General features: G+C 44.4%; 2 protein-coding genes and 1 long non-coding RNA gene across 7 annotated transcripts in view; 2 read left to right on the forward strand and 1 right to left on the reverse strand.

Annotated features, from left to right (window-relative positions):
* Window positions 1–756, forward strand: part of ETFDH (electron transfer flavoprotein dehydrogenase) — a 37,050-nt gene extending 36,294 nt beyond the window's left edge. For both annotated transcript variants that reach the window (XM_082391337.1, XM_082391338.1), the window contains exon 13: window positions 382–756. In XM_082391337.1, the coding sequence (XP_082247463.1) occupies window positions 382–545 (164 nt within the window). In that variant the 3' untranslated portion in view covers window positions 546–756. The remainder of the gene's footprint in view (window positions 1–381) is intronic.
* LOC309628373 overlaps window positions 1–21,514 on the forward strand; it is a 351,833-nt gene that overhangs the window by 302,430 nt on the left and 27,889 nt on the right. The window lies entirely within an intron of this gene.
* PPID (peptidylprolyl isomerase D) overlaps window positions 1,101–21,514 on the reverse strand; it is a 29,282-nt gene continuing 8,868 nt past the window's right edge. Inside the window, exons 1-10 of one of the 4 annotated variants that reach the window (XM_082391350.1) lie at window positions 21,215–21,439; window positions 19,438–19,578; window positions 16,745–16,851; window positions 14,278–14,466; window positions 13,290–13,412; window positions 13,019–13,125; window positions 11,214–11,355; window positions 9,456–9,542; window positions 2,200–2,242; window positions 1,101–1,479 (exon numbers count right to left, since the gene is read on the reverse strand). In XM_082391350.1, the coding sequence (XP_082247476.1) occupies window positions 1,391–1,479; window positions 2,200–2,242; window positions 9,456–9,542; window positions 11,214–11,355; window positions 13,019–13,125; window positions 13,290–13,412; window positions 14,278–14,466; window positions 16,745–16,851; window positions 19,438–19,578; window positions 21,215–21,299 (1,113 nt within the window). In that variant the 5' untranslated portion in view covers window positions 21,300–21,439 and the 3' untranslated portion in view covers window positions 1,101–1,390. Of the gene's footprint in view, window positions 1,480–2,199; window positions 2,243–9,455; window positions 9,543–11,213; window positions 11,356–13,018; window positions 13,126–13,289; window positions 13,413–14,277; window positions 14,467–16,744; window positions 16,852–19,437; window positions 19,579–21,214; window positions 21,440–21,514 lie in introns of those variants that run through there. The other 3 variants (XM_082391349.1, XM_082391352.1, XM_082391351.1) reach the window with 3 other exon arrangements.

The raw sequence follows: 21,514 nt of genomic DNA on the forward strand, positions 1-21,514 counted from the left end.
AGACTGCAAAGTAGCGTAAATATAACTGTTACATATGCACTGGCAACCAAAAAATTCACATGACTTGCTCTATGGTGATAATTCACTTTATTGTGGCGTCTGGGTCTCTGAAGTATGTCCATATATAACATCACACCCAAAAACTGCTCAACCTCGAGTTCCCTTGTCGGTGACGCCAACTCAACCACACGCTGCTGTACCTTCTGCTTCTGTCATTGTTAATGTATACAGCAGCAGATGCACACACCCAGACCTCTGTGATATTCTGTGGGTAAACATTCAGTCCACAAACCCGGAGGGTTTCTGTGGCTAATTTCTCCAGAACTTCAGCCTCTGCTTTAAAGGCAGCTACTGCACAGAGTTGCCTGTGTTTCCTTACAGGAGTTTATGAATTTGTACCCTTGGAACAAGGTGATGGATTTCGGCTACAGATAAATGCTCAGAACTGTGTGCACTGTAAAACATGTGATATTAAGGATCCAAGTCAGAATATTAACTGGGTGGTGCCCGAAGGCGGTGGAGGCCCAGCATACAACGGAATGTAAACTGCAGCCGGCTTCACCCGCGCCAGTCTCCCTAAAACGGACGGCAAGTTAACTTCAAATGTTTGGAAGTTCACAGGTGTCAAAAAAGCTTAAATATATTTTTGATCAGAATGTTCATAAAATAATTATCAGTGAAATAGTTTTATACTGTACCTAAAGCTGTCCCATAAAAAATTATGAACCTCTCTCTTAAATAAAACGTTATAAGTGATGTAGCATCTCCTTCTCTCTCCAAGTCTTCTGAGATTCGAAACACTACTGGCACTGCTGGCCTCCAGTGTACATTTGACTCATCCGGCTCAGCACTTCTGGTGAAGTGTATCTCCTAGACCAGAGGTTGACGTCCGGCCCACCACTCTTCTTACACAGTTTTACTGGAACATAGCAGTGCCTCCTGGTTTACACACTGTCGACGGGGGCTTTTGAGCTCCAAGTGCAGAACTGAGTAGCTGTGACAGACTGTAATGTCTACCTGACCCTTTAGAGACGTCTGCCAGCCCTGCACACACGTCACAGAGAGATGCATCAAAGAACTGAGAAAAACCACACACATACTTAAGTTTTCATCTGTTTATTCAAACAAGATGTGTCTAGGAGTTTAAAATACAGTGGACACCATTATCCTCTGTAATGCAGAGAGCCATTTAAAATGAGTTCAACTTCACCATATTTTGTAACACTGGTCTATTAAGAGTGAAACCCTACCTGTATTCCTAGACTGCAAACAATGGGAACTGAAGTCTCAGAGGGAACACATTAGGGATCACACATACTAGACAAGACCCTTCAATTGTCTTACTCGCTTTATACAATCAATGCATACTTAAGCAAAACTGAATTCCTTATTAAGCAAACATTTTTGCATAAGCTGCCTTCTCTTTATCTTTCTGTGCCTTTATCTTTTGCTTGACTTTGCGCAATTCCGCCTGGATAGCTGCAAAATAAATATGTAATATGAGTTATTTCTCAAAACATCCAAAAAATTAGGCTGACCAGCAAACTGATGCTTTAGTATGATAAAAAATGATAAAACTCTTCAAAGAGTAACCGAGCCCTATTAACAGAGTATTTATTTGGAGAAAGTGACCACACAAACATAAAAACCACAAAGCACAATTTTAGGAGACTGTCCACCAAGAAAACTAACTGAATTACACACAGATGCGCCTTCTCCCTTCCATCAGAGGGGACCCCACTGAAGTGCCTCCCCAAAGACCTATTTCCAAATCTAGACCTAGAATCACCATTTGTACTTGGTTTATTTGAAAAACAGGCTTATTTTTGTCACAGCTTTCCAAAACTTTCCTAAAACATATTCAGTAGCTAGAATACTTAGGTCATGGCCACGTTCAGCTTAAGAAATGGTCCCAAACACTAAATTTGCCCTAAATACTGTCTTCTAATGCTGCTCTTCCATCTGGAATTACAGGACAGCAGAGCAAACAGTCCTCAGACACGTGGAAAGTGGCTGGAGTGTAAGCTGAAGGCAGGGGCCCTGACGTGTGCTTTCTGCAGCATGACTGGAGCCTGGCCTGTAGCAGGCGTGCTGCAGTATCTGCTGGACAAACCTCTATGTGGCAAAGGGTACGCTGGTTCATGAGGATAAATTCTTAAGGGACAGAATGAACTTCCACTACAGAAACTGCCAACTTACCTTTATCCTCTGGTGCTATCTCCTGAGCTTTCTTAAGATCAGCCTTTAATTGGAAAAAAAAAAAAACATTTAAAGAAATATTAGGTTATGAGTTATGAAAGTGGTTTTTCTTTTAATTAAAATTTAAAACAGAGAGGAGCTTCAAGATGGCAGAAGAGTAAGACGCGGCGATCACCTTCCTCCCCACAAATACATCAGAAATACATCTACACGTGGAACTGCTCCTACAGAACACCCACTGAACGCTGGCAGAAGACCTCAGACCTCCCAAAAGGCAAGAAACTCCCCACGTACCTGGGGAGGGCAAAAGAAAAAAGAAAAAACAGAGACAAAAGAATAGGGACAGGACCCGCACCAGAGAGAGGGAGCCGTGAAGGAGGAAATGTGTCCACACACCAGGAGCCCCTTCGCGGGCGGAGACTGTGGGTGGCGGAGGGGGGAGCTTCAGAGCCACGGAGGAGAGCGCAGCCACAGGGGTGCGCAGGGCAAAGCGGAGAGATTCCCGCACGGAGGAGCGGCGCCGACCAGCACTCACTAGCCCGAGAGGCTTGTCTGCTCACCCGCCAGGGCGGGCGGGGCTGGGAGCTGAGGCTCGGGCTTTGGAGCTCGGATCGCAGGGAGAGGACTGGGGTTGGCGGCGTGAACACAGCCTGAAGGGGCTAGTGCGCCACGGCTAGCCGGGAGGGAGTCCGGGAAAAGGTCTGCAACTGACGAAGAGGCAAGAGACCTTTTCTTGCCTGTTTCCTAGTGCGCGAGGAGAGGGGATTCAGAGCGCCGCCAAAACGAGCTCCAGAGACGGGCGCGAGCCGCAGCTATCAGCGCGGACCCCAGAGACGGGCCTGAGACGCTAAGGCTGCTGCTGCCGCCACCAAGAAGCCTGTGTGCGAGCACAGGTCACTCTCCACACTGCCCCTCCCGGGAGCCGGTGCAGCCGCCATGGCCAGGGCCCCGTGATCCAGGGACAACGTCCCCGGGAGAACGCACGGCGCGCCTCGGGCTGCTGCAACGTCACAACGCCTCTGACGCCGCAGGCTCGCCCCGCCTCCTCCGTACCGCTCCCTCCCCCCGCCTGAGTGAGCCAGAGCCCCCGAAGCAGCTGCTCCTTTAACCCCGTCCTGTCTGGGCGGGGAACAGACGCCTTCAGGCGACCTACACGCAGAGGCGGGTCCAAATCCAAAGCTGAACCCCGGGAGCTGTGCGAACAAAGAAGAGAAAGGGAAATCTCTCCCAGCAGCCTCAGGAGCAGCGGATTAAAGCTCCACAAACAACTTGATATACCTGCATCTGTGGAATACCTGAATAGACAACGAATCATCCCAAATTCAGGAGGTGGACTTTGGGAGCAGGATATATATATATTTTTTCCCCTTTTCCTCTTTTTGTGAGTGTGTATGTGTAGGCTTCTGTGTGTGATTTTCTCTGTATAGCTTTGCTTTTACCATTTGTCCTAGGGTTCTGTCTGTCCGTTTTTTTTTTATTATTATTACTTACAAAAATTTTTTTCTTAATATTTTCTATTTTTTATTCTAATAACTATTTTATTTTATTTTACCTTCTTTCTTTCTTTTTTTTTCTCCCTTTTATTCTGAGCCGTGTGGATAACAGGCTCTTGGTGCTCCAGCCAGGCATCAGGGCTGTGCCTCTGAGGTGGGAGAGCCAACTTCAGGACACTGGTCCACAAGAGACCTCCCAGCTCCACGTAATATCAAACCAGAAATCTCCCAGAGATCTCCATCTCAACGCCAAGACCCAGCTTCACTCAACGACCAGCAAGCTACAGTGCTGGACACCCTATGCCAAACAACTAGCAAGACAGGAATACAGCCCCATCCATTAGCAGAGAGGCTGCCTAAAATCATAATAAGGCCACAGACACCCCAAAACACACCACCAGACGTGGAGGTGCCCACCAGAAAGACAAGATCCAGCCTCATCCACCAGAACACAGGCACTAGTCCCCTCCACCAGGAAGCCTACACAACCCACTGAACCAACCTTAGCCACTGGGGACAGATACCAAAAACAATGGCAACTACAAACCTGCAGCCTGCGAAAGGAGACCGAAAACACAGTAAGTTAAGCAAAATGAAAAAAACCGAGAAACACACAGCAGATGAAGGGGCGAGGTAAAAACCCAGCAGACCAAACAAATGAAGAGGAAATAGGCAGTCTACCTGAAATAGAATTCAGAATAATGATAGTAAAAATGGTCCAAAATCTTGGAAACAGAATGGAGAAAATACAAGAAATGTTTAACAAGGACCTAGAAGAACTAAAGAGCAAACAGTGATGAACCACACAATAAATGAAATTAATTCTCTAGAAGGGATCAATAGCAGAATAACTGAGGCAGGAGAACGGGTAAGTGACCTGGAAGATAAAGTAGTGGAAATAACTACCGCAGAGCAGAATAAAGAAAAAAGAATGAAAAGAATTGAGGACAGTCTCGGAGACCTCTGGGACAACATTAAATGCACCAACATTCGTATTATAGGGGTCCCAGAAGAAGAAGAGAAAAAGCAAGGGACTGAGAAAATATTTAAAGACATTATAGTTGAAAACTTCCCTAATATGGGAAAGGAAATAGTTAATCAAGTCCAGGAAGCACAGAGAGTCCCATACAGGATATATCCAAGGAGAAACACGCCAAGACACATATTAATCAAACTATCAAAAATTAAATACAAAGAAAAAATATTAAAAGCAGCAAGGGAAAAACAACAAATAACATGCAAGGGAATCCCCATAAGGTTAACAGTTGATCTTTCAGCAGAAACTCTGCAAGCCAGAAGGGAGTGGCAGGACATATTTAAAATGATGAAGGAGAAAAACCTACGACCAAGATTACGCTAACCAGTAAGGATCTCATTCAGATTTGATGGAGAAGTTAAAACATTTACGCACAAGCAAAAGCTAAGAGGATTCAGCAGCACCAAACCAGCTTTACAACAAATGCTAAAGGAACTTCTCTAGGCAGGAAACACAGGAGAAGGAAAAGACCTACAATAATAAACCCAAAACAATTAAGAAAATGGTAATAGAAACATACATATCGATAATTACCTTAAATGTAAATGGATTAAATGCTCCAACCAAAAGACACAGACTGGCTGAATGGATAGAAAAACAAGACCCGTATATATGCTGTCTACAAGAGACCCACTTCAGACCTAGGGACACATACAGACTGAAAGTGAGGGGATGGAAAAAGATACTCCATGCAAATGGAAATCAAAAGAAGGCTGGAGTAGCAATTCTCATATAAGACAAAATAGACTTTAAAACAAAGAATATTACAAGAGACAAAGAAGGACACTACATACTGATCAAGGGATCAATCCAAGAAGAAGAGATAACAATTGTAAATATTTATGCACCCAACATAGGAGCACCTCAATACATGAGGCAACTGCTAACAGCTATAAAAGAGGAAATCGACAGTAACACAATCATAGTAGGGGACTTTTAACACCCCACTTTCACCAATGGACAGATCATCCAAAATGAAAATAAATAAGGAAACACAAGCTTTAAATGATACATGAAACAAGATGGACTTAATTGATATTTATAGGACATTCCACCCAAAAACAACAGAATACACGTTCTTCTCAAGTGCTCATGGAACATTCTCCAGAATAGATCACATCTTGGGTCACAAATCAAGCCTTGGTAAATTTAAGAAAACTGAAATCATATCAAGTATCTTTTCCAACCATAACGCTATGAGACTAGATATCAATTACAGGAAAAAAATCTGTAAGAAATACAAACATATGGAGGCTAAACAATATGCTACTAAATAACCAAGAGATCACTGAAGAAATCAAAGAGGAAATAAAAAAATACCTAGAAACAAATGACAATGAAAACATGACGACCCAAAACCTACAGGAGGCAGCAAAAGCAGTTCTAAGAGGGAAGTTTATAGCAATACAAACCTACCTCAAGAGACAAGAAACATCTCAAATAAACAACCTAACCTTACACGTAAAGCAATTAGAGAAAGAAGAACAAAAAAAACCCAAAGTTAGCATTAGGAAAGAAATCATAAAGATCAGATAGGAAATAGATGAAAAAGAAATGGAGGAAACAATAGCCAAGATCAATAAAACTAAAAGCTGATTCTTTGAGAAAATAAAATTGATAAACCATTAGCCAGACTTATCAAAAAAAAAAAAAGGGAGAAGACTCAGATCAACAGAATTAGAAATGAAAAATAAGAAGTAACAACTGACACTGCAGAAATACAAAGGATCATGAGAGATTACTACAAGCAAGTGTATGCCAATAAAATGGACAACCTGGAAGAAATGGACAAATTCTTAGAAATGCACAACCTTCTGAGACCGAACCAGGAAGAAACAGAAAATATCTACAGACCAATCACAAGCACTGAAATTGAAACTGTGATTAAAAATCTTCCAACAAACAAAAGCCCAGGACCAGATGGCTTCCCAGGCGAATTCTATGAAACATTTAGAGAAGAGATAACACCTGTCCTTCTCAAAACCTTCCAAAATATAGCAGAGGGAGGAACACTCCCAAACTCATTCTACGAGGCCACCATCACCCTGATACCAAAACCAGACAAAGATGTCACAAAGAAAACTACAGGCCAATATCACTGATGAACATAGATGCAAAAATACTCAACAAAACAGTAGCAAACAGAATCCAACAGCACATTAAAAGGATCATACACCATGATCAAGTGGGGTTTATTCCAGGGATGCAAGGATTCTTCAATATATGCAAATCAATCAATGAGATACACCATATTAACAAATTCAAGGAGAAAAACCATATGATCATCTCAACAGATGCAGAGAAAACTCTCGACAAAATTAAACACCCATTTATGATAAAAACCCTCCAGAAAGTAGGCATAGAGGGAACCTTCCTCAACATAATAAAGGCCATATATGACAAACCCACAGCCAACATTGTCCTCAATGGTGAAAAACTGAAAGCATTTCCACTGAGATCAGGAGCAAGACAAGGTTGCCCACTCTCACCACTATTATTCAACATAGTTTTGGAAGTTTTAGCCACAGCAATCAGAGAAGAAAAAGAAATAATAGGAATCCAAACTGGAAAAGAAGTAAAGCTGTCACTGTTTGCAGATGACATGATACTATACATAGAGAATCCTAAAGATGCTACCAGAAAACTACTAGAACTAATCAATGAATCTGGTAAAGTAGCAGGATACAAAATTAATGCACAGAGGTGTCTTGCATTCCTATACACTAATGATGAAAAATCTGAAAGAGAAATTAAGGAAACACTCCCATTTACCACTGCAACAAAAAGAATAAAATATCTAGGAATAAACCTACCTAAGGAGACAAAAGACCTGTATGCAGAAAATTATAAGACACTGATGAAAGAAACTAAAGATGATACAAACAGATGGAGAGATATACCATGTTCCTGGATTGGAAGAATCAACATTGTGAAAATGACTCTACTACCCAAAGCAATCTACAGATTCAATGCAATCCCTATCAAACTACCACTGGCATTTTTCACAGAACTAGAAAAAAAAATTTCACAATTTGTATGGAAACACAAAAGACCCCGAATAGCCAAAGCAATCTTGAGAAAGAAAAATGGAGCTGGAGAAATCAGGCTCCCTGACTTCAGACTATAGTACAAAGCTACAGTAATCAAGACAGTATGGTACTGGCACAGAAACAGAAACATAGATCAATGGAACAGGATAGAAAGCCCAGAGATAAACCCATGCACATATGGTCACCTTATCTTTGATAAAGGAGGCAAGAATATACAGTGGAGAAAAGACAGCCTCTTCAATAAGTGGTGCTGGGAAAACTGGACAGCTACATGTAAAAGAATGAAATTAGAACACTCCCTAACACCATACACAAAAATAAACTCAAAATGGATTAAAGACCTAAATGTAAGGCCAGACACTATCAAACTCTTAGAGGAAAACATAGGCTGAACACTCTATGACATAAATCACAGCAAGATTCTTTTTGACCCACCTCCTAGAGAAATGGAAATAAAAGGAAAAATAAACAAATGGGACCCAAGGAAACTTAAAAGCTTTTGCACAGCAAAGGAAACCATAAACAAGGCCAAAAGACAACCCTCAGAATGGGAGAAAATATTTGCAAATAAAGCAACTGACAAAGGATTAATCTCCAGAATTTACAAGCAGCTCATGCAGCTCAATATTAAAAAAAACAAACAATGCAATCCAAAAATGGGCAGAAGACCTAAATAGACATTTCTCCAAAGAAGGTATACAGATTTGCAACAGGCACATGAAAGAATCAACATCATTAATCGTTAGAGAAATGCAAATCAAAACTACAATGAGGTACCGCCTTACACCGGTCAGAATGGCCATCATCAAAAAATCTAGAAACAATAAATGCTGGAGAGGGTGTGGAGAAAAGGGAAGCCTCTTGCACTGTTGGTGGGAATGTAAACTGATATAGCCACTATGGAGAACAGTAGGGAGGTTCCTTAAAAAATTAAAAATAGAACTACCATACGACCCAGCAATCCCACTACTGGGCATATACCCTGAGAAAACCACAATTCAAAATGAGTCATGTACCACAATGTTCATTGCAGCTCTATTTACAATAGCCAGGACATGGAAGCAACCTAAGTGTCCATCAACAGATGAATGGATAAAGAAGATGTGGCACATATATAAAATGGAATATTACTCAGCCATAAAAAGGAACGAAACTGAGTTGTCTGTAGTGAGGTGGATGGACCTAGAGACTGCCATACAGAGTGAAGTAAGTTAGAAAGAGAAAAACAAATACCGTATGCTAACACATATATATGGAATCTAAGAAAAAAAAAAAAAAAGGTCATGAAGAACCTAGGGGCAGGACAGCAATAAAGACACAGACAGATGTAGAGAATGGACTTGAGTACACGGGGAGGGGGAAGGGTAAGCTGGAACAAAGTGAGAGAGTGGCATGGATATATATACACTACCGAACGTAAAATAGATAGCTAGTGGGAAGCAGCCGCATAGCACAGGGAGATCAGCTCGGTGCTTTGTGACCACCCAGAGGGGTGGGATAGGGAGGGTGGGAGGGAGGGAGATGCAAGAGGGAAGAGATACGGGGACATATGTATATGTGTAACTGATTCACTTTGTTGTAAAGCAGAAACTAACACACGATTGTAAAGCAATTATACTCCAATAAAGATGTTAAAAAATAAAATAAAATAAAGTAAAATTTAAAACAAAACTTTACCAACGCTTGGTCGTATTCTTTTAGTCCTTGCCATCCTTGGGCTCTACGGTACAGTGCTTTGGTATTTGCCGGATCTATTTCAAGGGCCTACAGAAAGTTATACAATTAATATTTTTATCTAAATACCGAGTACTAAGTATACATGCTGGATTTCCATTTACTGCACGTCAGCTCCAAACCGACCGTTCACTGTTCTGTGTTCAGGGCGCTGGGCCCCGAGAGCCTCCAGTCACACGCTGCTTTGTCAGCAGAGGGCGCCCAGTGCCCACGGGCGAGGGACCCACTTCCCTTCCAGGTCCCCGCGAGCTCCCCCAGGCTGCGGGGCACGCAGTGAGGCACAGCCCCCGTCCCCGACGCGCCTGGGTCTCAGCCCAGGGCCTCCACACAGCCCAGAGGGAGCAGCTGCTGCTGCATCACACACGTCTCTGCACGTACACATGCACGTACACACCTGCAGTGCCAGGTTCTTCAGCGTTCCCTCTCCTAGCCAGCCCCTCACTACTCCAATCCGCCCCTTACGTGTATCTGACAGTAACCTTTCTCTGTCGGAATTACTGTGCGGTGGCTATCTCCCGATTGGGCCCTAGCTGATAAGAGAAAAGCATTCTGAATAAAAATCTGTATACACTCATTTCATTGACATCTAGGGGTTTTTCAGGAGTGTGAGTAACTTTTAATAGGTTTCTCCTCTGAAACATTTTAAAAATAGTGTATTTAGTAACATCTTTTAAAGGTCAGTATTGAGATTTTGCTGAAAAGAGTATATGCTACCTGCCTCACAAAGGTCAAAAAGCGATCCAGTGAAGAAGGATCTCGTCCTCTGTCGCACGCTCCCTCCTAATAAATACATTCTCATTCCTTATTCCACCTACCCCACTAAATTAGGATCTCACTTTATTTCCACTTGCTCGGGCATAGCTGATCTTTGTGACCTAGATTAATGTGCAACATACATAAAAATTACTAGAGGCGGTCTTTCTAAAATATATGTTTTAGTTCGGAAAACTGTTCAAACACACTGTGCAAGATGGAGGCAGTCATAACTGCTCTATTTAAGGAAGGCAGGCTGCCACCTTGCCGGCTTTGTCGGTTAGCACTCCCGGACGTCCCTGTGAAGGCAGGGGACCTTCCTGTGTGTCCCAACAGCACACACTGTCCCTGTACAAGTCCTGACGACCCTACGTTGAAACTGACTCCTTCTCCTGCCAAAAAAGTTCCTCGAGGGGAGGGTCTTTCAATTAAAACACCGAAGTGTCTGTTAGCTGCTTAACCTGCTCCCCACACCGCGCTAGACGCTTTACGTGCATTACACACGGTCTTCACGACAATCCCAGGAGGAAGGCAGTATTTCCATCTGGCGTATAAGGAAATTCAGACCCTACAAGTAGGAACTTGCTCAAGATCGCAAAGCGACGACGCTCTGCTAACAACCTCGCCGGCCGCAGTCGCAATCGTTCCTGGCGCTGTCTTCCTGTACCCGGCACATAGCAGGCGCTCAACAGTTACGTGAATAAATGAGCTGAGGAAGAAAGTGTCTTCAGAGAAATTAAGTGATATAGTGTTATGAGCTAAATGAATGGTTTGAGAGGAAGAACTGAGGTCCAAAATACTTAGAGATCAAGTGACTTAGATTATGTTTCACTGGGTCTCACTAGGTCCTCCGCAATAAGATAACAGTAGTGTCACATAAAACTGCTTTTGTTCGAAGTAGTAAGTCATCATCCAACTCTTTCAAAAAGGTAACATCAACAGACTTACCTCCAAACAGCTGTCGACTGCTCCCTGCCAATCGGACAGCTTCAGTTTGCAGGCGCCGATATTCAGCAGGCAGCTCAAAGCGACGGGCTGCAGCTTTGCTCCGCCTGCGTTCTCAGTAGCAGCCTTCGAGCCTTCCACATACCTGGAGAACACATCGGTACAAGCAGCAAGCAGCCCCATTAAGACTTAACTCTGCTCTCCTCCACTCGGTCAAAACGTGCTGTGTCAGTTCTGATATAAAAGATCACATGCTAATATTAACGTTCTTAATGACCACAATCTTTTTATTAAATGCTTTCCTTTAGAAGATTTTTTTTTCACTTGTTCCAACTTCTTTCCCAAAATGTTCAAAGAAGCCAACTTAAGAACAATCCCCAAACCTAGAGATTATACAGTAGGAACACTTCTATTTGTAAAGCTCAGGTTTCCATCGCCCACTTTGCAGTGTAATTAGGTTTGGAACCAAGGCTGTCATTGTGGGACAGGGCCTGGAATGGGGACAGGTGAAGAGCCCTGTGGTGGTGCTTCTGACTTGCAGTTTACTGTAGTTCCGAGCTGTTTACTGAAAAGGGCCTGGCCCCCAGAAATTGGTTTCTGGAGTCTGTCCCCCACTGAAAAGAATCAGGGCTCCTTGGAGAAACTCAGATCTGGACACAAGGTTACATATAAGATGGGTCTGGACCATCTTGTGGCAGAAAGCAAGAGCTGACAGACTAACAGAACAGTCAAAGGGATACAGGAAAGGGGCTCCCACCGGACAATCGGGAAGGCTTCAAGCATCAGAAAGAACGACGGTAATAGTATAATTCGTTGAATTGATCAAATACTACAGTAATACTTTAAAAAAAGGAGGGGTGGGGGGGGGTCTTTCAAACAGAAGAATGCCAGCTCGAAACTGCAGAATGACTGAGAAAATCGCAGTTCTGCAAGCGTCAGTGTAATAACTGATTCAGGCAAAGGGCTTCAATGATGCTGAAACCACTGGATGAAAGGCTAGGAATGCGATGTTCACACAATCTCACAGTTATCACCTCACAGAGGACTTATTATTTGCAAAGGGGAAAGGTACTTTCATAACAGAGACGTGGCTAACGCCACTTTCACCACGTGCCAAAACTCAAAACGGGCGGAACTGCCATGTGCCTTCAGGACATGGTATCATAGGAAACATACACGTCACCTATTCAAGTCCTTGCTAAAATATGTAACCTCAAACTAATCTTGAGGAAGCAATAAAGACACACAGAAGGTATTCCGTAAGACAACGGGCTTCGACGCCACAAAATGCAAATGACTAAAAAACGTGGAGATTAAAGATCAGAGGAGGCTTAGAGACATAAAACCAAAGGATACAATGGATACTGGCGTAAAAACAAAACAAAAAAAAAACTGAACCAACTGGGGACCTTTGAATATGGATGACATAATGATATTTGAGAGATGTTTTCATAGTCTTAAGGCTAAGTAGAAGAGTGTCCTGGCTTCTCAGGAAATGCTTGCTAAAATATTGAGGTGTAAAGTGTCATGGTATGTGCAACTTCCTTTCAAAATGATTCTGCAAAAACAAGTGTGGCAAAACTTAAAAACTGGTGAACACAGGTAAAGGTACATGGCTATCCATGTACTATTCTTTTCTCTGTTTTGAAATTTTTCAAAGTAAGAATCTGGAAGCAACCAAAGAAATGCAACTATTTCAATACACCTGGTTACTCTGCAAGTAATATGCCAAAAATAGAAAAAACTCCTGAATTTCAGTTAATTCAATTTCAAGTTCTTACAGCAATTTATTAAAAATATTTTATTACCTTAAAACTTTTGTGTATTTTTTAATGGCCATCTCCCAGTTCTGGGATTTGAAAAAAGTATTTCCAATGTTTTTTAAGTCTTCCGTTATTAATAAAATTTTATCTACCTGTATAAAAGAAAGAACACGAATATGTTGGGTTTGAGTATGTAACGCGGTTTAGCGCTAAGTTCTATCATTGAGACAGACTGATACAAAAAGCTCAAAATTTTAGTGCTAAACATTTTTAGCAGTTTAAGTACTTACACTTTAACCCACGTGAAAGTACTCACATCCTTTACATCTATGTCTGCATCCTCGGGGAAGTCTGGATGACTGTCACCAGATCCATCCTTGGGGAATAGTCCCCAGTCGTCCCCTCCCTTCAGCTCTCCGCACTCTGCAGTAACGCACAACTGTAAAAACAACCCTGAACTGTAGACGCGTCTACCACGTTGACGGCGACTTCACAAAGAGTCTGGGTTTACAAGCTCCCCAGCTGCAAGGCGCGGGCAACGCCGCCCAGGCCGCCTCTAACACGACAGGCCGGCGTCGGGAGGCGCACCTCCCCGCACAGTCCGGGGAGCGCAGCGGCGTCACTTCGCAGCAAACGCACTTGCTGCCGCTATCCAGAGCTCCGCGCACCCAGACTCAGCGGAAAGTGTCATCACTCCCCGCGGAGCTCTCCTCACGTGGGGCACGTGCCTGCGACTCACTGACCACTGTTCCCTTCGCACACTGAGTGGCGGCCCCCCTCCTGCAGGTCTGAGCCCCCAGTTCCACTCACAGCCCTGCCCATGAGGGTGGGTCTATGGTGGCCGCGTGGATTCACAGACGTTTAGAACACAAGCATCTGTGGAGTGACATAATCCAGTCTAAACCCTTAAATGATTCACGTAGGATGAGGAAACGGGCCAAGGAAAGTTAAATAACAAGAGCAAGCCTAAAGCTCAAGTTAAACGGCAGAGAGGAGACCAAGGTTTCCTGGTTTCCTGCTCTCTCTGTACTCATGTACACACTGACTCAAAGCTTTGCAGGTCTAGGAGCGTTAAGTTACCAAAATCAGCAAGACTGATGCTGAAATCAAAACAACCTCCTTTTAAACTGCCCTCATCTCTCCCAGTGTAGAAAACAGCTTTGAAGAAAAAGTGGCAGGTCCAGGCTTCTTTAACAAGAGCCGTCCTCATGTCTTTCAGCTAACCATCATCTGAGCCTTTTACTTACGTTTCCTAAGACGGCAGCTAGGATAATGAGGGTATTACCCTGTCACTTGGTACTCACTTTGGCAGGTTTTTCACCTTTCACCTCCACGTTCTCCAGAATCCTTGCCACACCCATTCCTTTAATCACCTGGCCAAACACCACGTGTTTGCCATCCAAGTGAGGGGTCGGAGCCATGGTGATGAAGAACTGAGAGCCGTTTGTATTGCGGCCTGCGTTCGCCATGCTCAGTAATCCCTCCTTGTCGTGCTGCAGGAGTAAGCCATCGAAGAGAACCAAGGTTAGGGTTGCTGTCTGAACTACTCTCTACCAGCCACTCGCAAAACGAGGGTGGACCGCAGTACCATTTAGACCGCACGCTGTCGTGTAATCTTACTTCGTACCAACTGTGACCTTTAATTCACAAAACGTGGGATACTTAATCACTTTTTAGACTTTAAGAAAAGCTTATGAAACCGAATGAAGTAACAGAGACAATCGTGGGGGGCAGGGGTGGTACTTCTAAACCGGCCATATTGAGAAAATGCTTACGCTTCATCTTTAAGATGAAGATCTAGTAATTCGGCTTTGCCCTTTCTTATGACAGGGGCGCTTTTTTCTGAAAAGCATTCAACAGGGCTCCCGCTCTCAGGCCTACATTATGATTCTTCCTTTATGATTCTTTCTTTACACTAAGAACAGCGAGGGACATTCAGTTTAGGCTGGAAGTTCCGTTAGGGCCTTTCCTACTCTCCAAGGAAGCCAAATATTACGGCTTTCATCCGGGTGAAGCACTTCTTCAGAGAATGCCCAAAAAGAACCGCCGTGTACCTCCCGAAACCCAACTTCTGCCTTGGCCCAGCCTGTTCAAAGGCTCTGTGGTCCCACTGTCTTCCTCCTTCCACCTGACCCTGAGGCCTCCTAAACGCACTCCTTGTTGGGCCGCACGTGAACGCTCACGCTAGTCCTCCCGCCTAAGGTGCCTTTACCCCTCAACCTGTATCTAGCCCTGCCTTCCAGGCCACCAAGCGTGTAGAAGGCAAGAAGAACCAGATGCCCTTGCAAAAGGCCCCCTTGCTTTTTCTCCACGTGTCCACCACATAATCTTAGTGTTCAGCCTTCTGGTAGCTTCCCTTTCTCCCTTCCAAAAGTTTGGTGCTTTTCCCACGATATTCAATATTATTAACCTTATTTCCTCAGCCTCCTCACGCCTTCGTCCTTCCTCACTCACATCCCTCCCTCAAACTGGCATCTGTATTCTAGTTCCTTCTAACCAAATCTCAGCCACCTTGCGAGGTCCAGTTTGCCCAGCTTAAGTACCCATTCCCCCTCAGTGTCTTCCCTAATATATATCATACTTTTTTCCTACAGCATACACAAAGAGTCACAATCAACTTAGCATTTACTAGCGTATTATTATATTATTCTCCAGTTGTCCTATGTGTTTTAATCCTGTCTTTCTGGCAAGATTTTTAATTTCTTATCATGAAGGCGTTTCATTTTTCATAAACTCTGGCGCCAGTGACCAAGCTAAGCAATAAACTGTTTAAAAGACTGATGACATTTTATTCTCAAATTATCCTAATTACCTTGTTCATATTCCTCATTTCCAAAAAAGTCACTTTACTTTTGTACTTACACGTCCATTCTTATAACTTGAACGATGCAACACGCCCCGATGGGGACAACTTGGGACAAGGAAGCTAAGAGGGCAGAGGCACCCTGATGTCCTTTAGGGGCCTGGACGTTCACCAGATCTGCTAGTCTGCAAATCCCCCGACACCCCAGCCATCAGCGATGCTTTCGCTGCGCTTCAGATTTAAGCATGAACATGCACAAGTTACCACCCCTCTGACGAGCACATTTCTCCTGGAAGCAGTTTTGCCATACGGTGGCCACCCTTAAAAACACATTGGCTTTACTGAAGTATATAAACCTGGATCACAATGAAATAGCTGTTGCATTCTTGCCAATAAAATCACTACTGGATGAAATTTTTTCGTATTAAAGATGTACATTTATGGGGTTTCCCTGGTGGCGCAGTGGTTAAGAATCCGCCTGCCAATGCAGGGGACACGGGTTCGAGCCCTGGTCCGGGAAGATCCTACATGCCGCGGAGCAACTAAGCCTGTGCGCCACAACTACTGAGCCTGCGCTCTAGAGCCCGTGAGCCACAACTACTGAGCCCACGAGCCACAACTACTGAGCCCACGAGCCACAACTACTGAAGCCCGCGCGCCTAGAGCCCATGCTCCGCAACAAGAGAAGCCACCGCAATGAGAAGCCGGCGCACCGCAACGAAGAGCAGCCCCCGCTTGCCGCAACTAGAGAAAGCCCACATGCAGCAACAAAGACCCAACGCAGCCAAAAATAAATAAATTAAATAAATTTATTAACCAAAAAAGAGATGTATATTTACAAATATGATACCTTTCACAAGTAAAGGAGATCTGAGCACATCTGAGGCATTTATCCTAATTCAACAAGTATTCCAGACACATAACAACCTTTATTATCAGCAACAAACACGCATTTTTGTCTACTTTACCTTATAATGGAAATTTTCATCTTCAAATTTTCCACCATAAATACTTTCTCCACCTGTCCCATTCTGATTTGAGAAGTCTCCACCCTGAATCATAAATTTCTTAATAACTACAAAAAAGGAAAATCACCATTAGAAGCCACGGACGACTGCAGCAGTGCTGACTAACGGACAAGCCGTAATAAGGACAACTGCTCTCCTGCCTTTCCCCACCCCCGTTCGCAACTCCAGACTCTTAAAAGGCTTTTCACAATCTGAGTCGCAGCTACTCCTACTCCCTGATGGCCCACTAACACTCAAAGAATCAGTTCATATGGCACCTCCCCTATAAAACTGTCAGACCCCAAAACTGGAACTCCTTATTCTTCTCCAGCAGCATCTTGATTCTACCTCCCTTTTATCGTATGTATCATAATGATCTGTCTCTCCCAGCAAACAATTAAGTACAGCAACTCCTTTTTTCCTCCTTGGTAACCACGTGCATGGCTGGGCACATAATGGTTACTCAAAAACGCTACTGAATAAACCAAGTATTCCCAAGAGGTGTGTTACACGGTAATCCAAGTACTTCAGCAAATATTATCACTTAGTAGCAAGGGTCCCCAGGAACACTGCCGCGCGCTCAGAGATTTCCCAGGACTCACGGAACTCAGTATCTGTCTGTATTACACGGATGTAGTAAGTAAGACGACACAGCTGGATGATAAAGAGAGAAGATACAGGCAGAGCCTGGAGGAATCCAGGAGTTCCCTTATGCTCCCTCGCTCCCACGAACGGTCACAGGGCACATTCCTCCTCCCCCCCCGCAAAGAAAGGCAGCAACATGTGCACAGTGTTTCCCCCCAGGAGAGCCCTGTAGAGACTCAGCACCCAAGGTCTCTGCTGGGGCTGCCCCTGCAGGTGCTGTCTGCCCAGCAGGAAGCAAACCCCCAGAGTCCCGCAGGAGAGCAGTGTCCAGCGTAAATCAGACCGCACACGGCGTCGAGGCAGAGCAAGTCACCTTCAGCGTTCAGAGCCTGCTTCAAGCGCCACGCCCCCGGACTCCGGGCAATGGCCACCCGCAAGTAGACTCTTCTAAGGCCAGCAGCCCCAGGCCTGCTAAGTTACCTCTTTTCTACACACCCTTTATCAGCATACGGGCACTCCTCCATTTATTGCGCTTTGCAGATACTGTGTTTTTTTTTTTTCTTTACAACTTGCAAGGCTTGTGGCAATCCTGCATAGAGCAAGTCTATCAGTGCCATTTTTTTCAAAAGCATTTGCTCATTTCATGTCTCTGTGTCACATTTTGATAATTCTTGCAATATTTCAAACTTTCATTATTATTTGTTATGGTGATCTGTGATGAGTAATCTTTGATGTTACTACTATAATTGTTTGGGCATTTTTTAGCAAAGAGTATTTTTAGATTAAGGTACATACTTTTTTTCCAGACATAATGCTATTACACACAACAGACTACAGTATAAACATAACTTTTATATGCACTGGGAAACAAAAAATTTGTGTGACTTGCTTTACTGCAATATTCGCTTTATTGCGGTGGCCTGGAACTGAACCTGCAATATCTCCATGGTATGCTTATATTTTGGTATTTTATTAAACGTGAAAGTAAATCAACAGTTTAAGTATTTTAAAATCACTGTTTTTTCTTAATCAAGTTTTAGAAAAATTTCAATACTCAATTATAGTTTAACTCATTTGCTTCTTCATTAAACAAATGTTTATTGCGGGCCTACTCAATAACTATACTGGATGCTAAGGACAAAATGGTGAGAAGATACAGTTTCTGAACTCATGGAGCCTACAGTCTATTGGGGGAGCCATCAAATACTCACTGAACCAAGGTATGACTAGACAATGTGAAAAGTCACCTTTTCATCACACATCACCCCAGGTGTCCAAGACACGGAATCTTTAGGTTGGCTGTGGGCTTCCCAAGCAATCCTGCCCAAGAAGTAGGCATAACTCTCTGCCACGAGGCAGTCAAGCTCTGTCTGTTTACCACGGCCACACCCTGGTGAAGCTCGGGTAGTCCATTTCTGTAGAAATAAACCTTAGTACCCTCCCATAATTAATTCCACCTGCCACAGCCCAACCTTTATGACACTGAGCTATCAGCTCAGATGTCAAAGCATCCTTTTGGAAACTAACAGTAATTTTTTTTTTTTTTTTTTGCGTCACACAGTTTGGAGGATTTTTTTTAATTGAGGTAAACTTTACATAGCATAAAATTAACCACTAACCATTTTAAAGTGTACAATTCAGTGACATTTAGTACATTCACAGTATTGGTAATTATCACCTCTGTCTAGTTTCAAGTTCTTTTCATCACCCCAAAACGAAACCTTGTACAAATTAAAAGCAGTCACTCCCCATCCCTCTACCCCTAGCCCCTGGCAACCACCAATCTGCTTTCTGTCTCTATGGATTTATCTATTCTGGATATTTCATATAAATGAAGTTATACAATAAGTGACCTTTTGTGTCTTGCTTTTATCACTTAGCATAATATTCTCGAGGTTTGTACCCATGGTACCATGTATCAGTACTTCATTACTTTTTATGGCTGAATAATAATCTATTATATGTAATTGTTAACTCTCACCCTCTACTTAGTGTTTTCTTCCCTAACTCCTAAAGAACAGGATTCAATCACCTATAAGGAGAACCAGATTCAGAAAACGCATACGTACTTCGATGGAAAGGACATCCTTTGAAATGTAGAGCTTTCCCAGTGGTGGGTCCAATGCCTTTTTCTCCTGTACACAATGCACGAAAATTTTCTGCAGTTTTGGGTACAATATCTGCAAACAATTCCAAGACAATTCGACCCACTGAAAGGAAAAATGAAACTGTGTCAGTATGCAAAACAACCAGCTTAATAAGCAAACGGTAAAGGGAGAGTTGGTAAAATTATGGTGACTGAAATACCAAGTTCTCTTTTTTGGTCATTTTTCTAATATTCAAATTCAGTCTACCTCATGTTAAGTATCATGTATCTAGATGAATTTGAAACAATTATTTTACTACATCTTACAAAGGATCATCAACAGAGCAGTCAGAAGAGTAGCACCATTTAAGGACACCATGGACTAGGAATGGTTTTCATTTGATTAATTCCTCTGACATGTGCTCATAACTCCCCATCCCCAAGTAACCAACAGGAGAAGATGAAACGTCCCGAGGGGTCACCTTGGCCATGCTGCAGGTACAGCTGCAGTCTCTCTGCTCTGTGGAACCTGCCCAGTGCTGCCTCTGAAGCAAAATCTGAAGAGTTCACATTCTAGACAATTCCTACGGCAAGTAAAAGATGAACCTGGCACTAAATTTCAAAACAAAATGAATGTACTGATACATGTAAGTCTGTGTGTGTGTGTGTGTGTGTGTGTGTGTGTGTGCGCGCGCGTGGTCAATGGAAGAGGATCACCTCCGCACCAGTAAGCAAAGGATGTTGCAGCCATCGAGCCCGCTCATTACAGCCGCCTGGACGGCGAGCCCTGCGGGAGCTCAGCACAAAGACCAACGGGCCGCCCAGTGCCAAGCCCACCGAGCCCTCAGCCGCGGCAGCCAGCCCAAAGGTGCCCCTGAGGAGACTCAGGGTCAGAAAGCACAGGACGCTGGCCCCCGGCAGCCGAGGTGCACGTCCAAGGAAGGGTTTCAGTGAGCCCGGACTTTTGCATCTCCCCATACACAGAAAAGCGCGACGTCCCTTAACTTGACACGTCTGGTTTCCTCTGTTAACGGTCACGTTTTGATGTTCCCACGACCCGGTTTTTGTTGCAAGAACTCCCACATATCCCGGCTCCTCCCTTAGCCCTTCAGAGCAGTCCTCAGAGCTGTCTGCCAGGCTGCACCCCGGGCTTAACGTCCTCAGTTTTGCCCACCAAATAAAACAAAAATCCGGAACTTTTATACGGTGCTTTTTTTTTTTTTTCCAGCCAACAGTGTGTATCCATAACCGTCCCCCCGGTCCCTGAATGCGGATGTCCCCTTTGCTCACACATTCAAACACACCGCGAGCAACTCAGCTACAAAGCAATGCGCTGATTCACCAGATCTCAGGCGCCTCCGAGCTGCCACCGTAGCCTAGGCAACCACACCGCCACACGCACCTCACTTTCCCCAACGCCGACACAGAGGCGATGGCCACCGAGCTGAACGGACCTCTAAGTTAAGAATCCGTAGCAAGGAGAAAAAAACGCAAAAATCGCTTTAATTTACAGATATCGCGATAACTGCTGATACAAGTCTCGTGGCAAGAGACACAGGGGGACGGGAGCCCCCGAGACGCATAACCTGGGTTTTCTGAATGTCCCCCAAACATAAAAGCAGGTGGTGGGGAAGGGCGGCCAAGTCGGGCGAGACAGACCCAAAGGCCGCCACCACCCCCGGACAGAAACTTCCAGAAACTTCCGCACGCCCGCCCCAGCCTCTGGGACCCCGACCCCCGGAGCCCCGCCTCCTCCTCACCTCGCTCCCCTCCGACGTCCACGTCCAAGAAGACTCGGGGGTTACTGGGGTTGGACGGCTTAGCCTGGGGGGACGGGTGCGACATTGTGGCCCGCAGACGCGTTCGCGAGCGCCTCGGAACACCCCGTGGCCGCCGCGCAGCCCGAACCCCAAAGCCGCTGCGTCTGCGAAGAACCGCGGCGCTGGCGAGCCGCTTCCGACAGGGGCCCGGAGGCCTCGGCCCGACTTCCGGCGTCTCCGCCCGACTTCCGGCGTCTCCGCCCGACTTCCGGCATCACCGCCCGACTTCCGGCGTCTCCG

Source organism: Balaenoptera borealis (genome assembly GCF_965194805.1).
Source record: "Balaenoptera borealis genome assembly, chromosome: 4".
In the NCBI taxonomy this organism is placed as follows: Eukaryota; Metazoa; Chordata; class Mammalia; order Artiodactyla; family Balaenopteridae; genus Balaenoptera; species Balaenoptera borealis.